A 4,052-nucleotide genomic window follows, 5' to 3' on the forward strand; every position below is an offset into this window, starting at 1 on the left:
AAAAAAAAAAAAAAAAAAAAAAAAAATGCTGCTTCATGGAAAAAATGCAGCTAGTTCAGCTCTTGACTAAAACAAGTACACAAGTGCTTTCCCTTGAGATAGCCACTGTAGTTGGGGGATGCAGAAGTGCTTTATGTGTGCTTTCCCATCTGTCACAAAATATCAAAACAATGTGAAACTCAAGGATTAGAATTTAATAAAATTAATATGTTTTACACCTTATCAAGGACATTCTTAACTGAAACTGGCCTTCTTTTGTTTTCTTATTTAAACAGTGAGTGAGGGCATACTAATGGTATAGTTTGGTGCCATTGCCTAGATTTGTGCTAAGTCTCCAGCAAATATTCACCATTGCAGCTTGGTAGCATCGGTGCAAATGTCAACACAGTAAAATAAATAAATAAATAAATAAATAAATAACATCTTAGTATTATTATGAAAATAATTTTGACACTATGGACCCCCTAAAAGTATCTCAGGGACCCCACAGGGATCCACGGACCATACTTTGAGAACTACTGCTCCAAAATATCTTTATTTTTGGCAAGGATAGGATCCATGAGAACTACTGCTCCAAAATATCTTTACTGTTGGCAAGGATAGGATCCACTAGCTCCCATATAATATAAATAGCAATAAATCTAAGCAAAACACAACTCAAACAAAAAAATACCCTCTTACCTTTGCCAAGACTAAAGACAAATGGTTCGTTTCGATCATGACTGGAATCAAACTTCTTTCCATTTGACAATTTTCCTTTGTAATGGACATAAACTTTGTCTCCAATCATCGGGGTTTCCTCACTATTCCCCACTCTTTTGACAATCTAGAAAAGACAAATGTCAAGAAAAATGAGGTTAAACACTTTATTTCTAATCAGAGAATAAAAAGGTCACACAGTCCCTTCCACATCACTCAGGCACATTTGCAAACAACTGTCTGTCCTTTCTAAAGGCTTCCCTCCCAGTTCTCTCAATGATCCTCACTGTTACAAAATTATCCTGTACTACTCTAAATCTTTAATGCTATATTTAATTGTATTGTTAATCACACTATTCTCTCAAAATAATTAATCAATACATCTTATTTCATTGGTTTAATGCCCCATCTTCTGACACTGCAATCTTTCAAAACACAGAGTTAGTCCACATAAACTGAGTTAGACCAAAAAGATTAGTGGACTTTCAAAAACATTCAAAACGAAGTCTGAAGCAAAGTTTCAAAGGTGAGATTTTTATTTCTCTCCTTTGCTAAAAACATTATCTTTTGACTAGATTCCACTAGTCTGGTTTAATTTCAAAAAGCCCAATTTCCTAATATAAAGGTTATACTTCCTACTATTTGAAGAATATTCCAAGTGTAAAAAAACCAGTACCACTGCACAGTTTGATATTATACTGAATAACTTGTGTTCTAGTAAAGGAAATGCCAAAAAGCTCCAAGTTGAAAAACATTTAACTATCATAAAATCCAGTATATTTATTTTGTTCTTGGCAGAGCAAGCCACTAATGCAGTTGGTCAGTTCTGGGAAAAGAAAATCAAATCCAGGCATGTGGTGTATAATTTATTCTGTCAATCACTTATACCAAATTAATCATTTTTATTAGGTAACAGAGGATGGTAGCTAATGTCCGATAAACATCTTCTTTGGGGAAGGGTCTGAATTTTTACCTGAAGAATTCAATTATTTGCTCCTAAATTCTTTTCTGAGATTCATCCTCCTTGCCCCACCCTCATATCACCACATAAACACTGTGAACTTAGATTCTACAAATTTCTTAGCTCAAAAGCCTAGACATTCTAAAGGAAAAAAAATCATTACTGCAACTTCATCAAAAAAAGTGTCTGGGGTCTTCCCTGGTGGCGAAGTGGTTGAGGGTCCACCTGCTGATGCAGGGGACACGGGTTCGTGCCGCGGTCCGGGAAGATCCCACATGCCGCGGAGCGGCTAGGCCCGTGAGCCCTGGCCGCTGAACCTGCGCATCCAGAGCCTGTGCTCCGTGACGGGAGAGGCCACAACAGTGAGAGGCCCGCATACCGCAAAAAATAATAATAATAATAATAATAAATTAATTAAATTAAAAAAAACTGTTTGAACTAATCAATGAATTCAGTAAAGCTGCAGGATTACAAAATCAATATACAGAAATCAGTTGTGTTTCTACACACTAACAAAATATCTGAAAAAGAAATAGAGAAAACAATCCCGGAAATGTAAACCAAAACCACAATGAGATATCACCTCACACCTGTCAGAATGGCTGTCATCAAAAAGACAAGAAATAAAAAGTGTTGGTGAGGATGTGGAGAAAAGGGAACCCTCTTGCACTGTTGGTGGGAATGTAAATTGATGCAGCCACTACGGAGAACAGTATGGAGGTTCCTCAAAAGATTAAAAGTAGAACTACCATATGATTCAACAATTCCACTTGTGGGTATTTATACAAAAGAAATGAAAACACTAACTGAAAAAGATATATGCACCCTGCCATGTTCACTGCAGCATTACTTACATTAGCCAAGACATGGAAACAACCTGTGTTCATCAATAAATGAATGGATAAAGAAAATATATATATTTGTATGTTATATATATATATATATATATATATATGTACACACACACACACACACACACACAGTGGATGATTATTTAGCCATAAAAAAGAATGAAATCAGGACTTCCCTGGTGGCGCAGTGGTTAAGAATCTGCCTGCCAATGCAGGGGACACGGGTTCGAGCCCTGGTCCAGGAAGATCCCACATGCCGCAGAGCAACAAAGCCCATGCACCACAACTACTGAGCCTGCGCTCTAGAGGCCGAGAGCCACAACTACTGAGCCCATGCACCTACAGCCCATGCTCTGCAACAAGAGAAGCCACAACAATGAGAAGCCCGTGCACCACAATGAAGAGTAACCCCAGAGAAAGCAGCAGCAAAGACTCAGTGCAGCCAAATAAATAAATAAATAAACTTATTTTTAATAGGAATGAAATCTTGCCATTTGTAACAACATGGATGGAACTTGAGGGAATTATGCTAAGTGAAAATAGGTCAGACAGAGAAAGACGAATACCGCATGATCTCACTTATATATGGAATCTTAAAAAACAAAAAGAAAGAAAGAAAAGTAAAGAAAAAACAACTAAATTTATAGATACAAAGAACAGAAACAGATTGGTGGTTGCCAGAGGTCAGAGTTTGAGGGGAGGGTGGGAGAAATGGGTAAAGGGAGTCAAAAGGTACAAACCTTCAGTTACAGAGTAAGTCATGGATGTAATGTACAGCATGATACGATAGTTAATAATATTGTACTGCATATTTGAAAGCTGCTAAGAGAATAGATCTAAAAAGTTCTCATCACAAAAAAAATTTTTTAAACTATGTACGGTGACAGACGTTAAATAGACTTATTGTGGTGATCATTTCATAATACATACAAATGTCAAATCATTATGTTGTACACCCAAAACTAATAAAATGTTATATGTCAATTATACCTCAATAAAAAATCCCATTCACAATATCATCAAAAACTATAAAATAGAAATAAATTTAACCAAGGAGGTGGAAGATCTATACACTGAAAACTGTAAGATTCTGATGAAAGAAACTGAAGAAGACACATATAAATGGAAAGGTGTCCTATGATCATGGATCAGAAGAATAAAAATGTTAAAATGTCCATACTACTGAAAAACATCTATAGATTCAATCCAAGACATATCAAAATTTCCCATGGCATTTTTCACAGAAATAGGAAAAAAAAAAAAAGCTAAAATTCATACAGACCCATAAAAGATCCCAAATAGTCAAAGCAATCCTGAGAAAGAACAAAGCTGGAAGCATCACATTTCCTGATTTCAAACTATATTAAAAGCTATAGTGATAAAAACAGAACGGTACTGACATAAAAACAGGCACACAGACCAACGGAAAAGAATCGAGAACCCAGAAATAAACCGTAGCATATACAGTCAACTAATATTTGACACGGAAGCCAAGAATGCTCAATGAGGAACAGATAATCTCTTCAGTAAAAGATGTAGGG

The 4,052-nt window shown here is 36.0% G+C and overlaps 1 protein-coding gene across 3 annotated transcripts in view; it reads right to left on the bottom strand.

Moving 5' to 3' along the window:
* Positions 1-4,052, bottom strand: part of FKBP5 (FKBP prolyl isomerase 5) — a 99,262-nt gene that overhangs the window by 49,724 nt on the left and 45,486 nt on the right. For all 3 annotated transcript variants that reach the window (XM_007467255.1, XM_007467256.1, XM_007467254.1), the window contains exon 3: positions 682-826. In XM_007467255.1, the coding sequence (XP_007467317.1) occupies positions 682-826 (145 nt within the window). The remainder of the gene's footprint in view (positions 1-681; positions 827-4,052) is intronic.

This window comes from Lipotes vexillifer, unplaced genomic scaffold (assembly GCF_000442215.2).
Source record: "Lipotes vexillifer unplaced genomic scaffold, Lipotes_vexillifer_v1.1 scaffold528, whole genome shotgun sequence".
Lineage (NCBI taxonomy): Eukaryota > Metazoa > Chordata > Mammalia > Artiodactyla > Lipotidae > Lipotes > Lipotes vexillifer.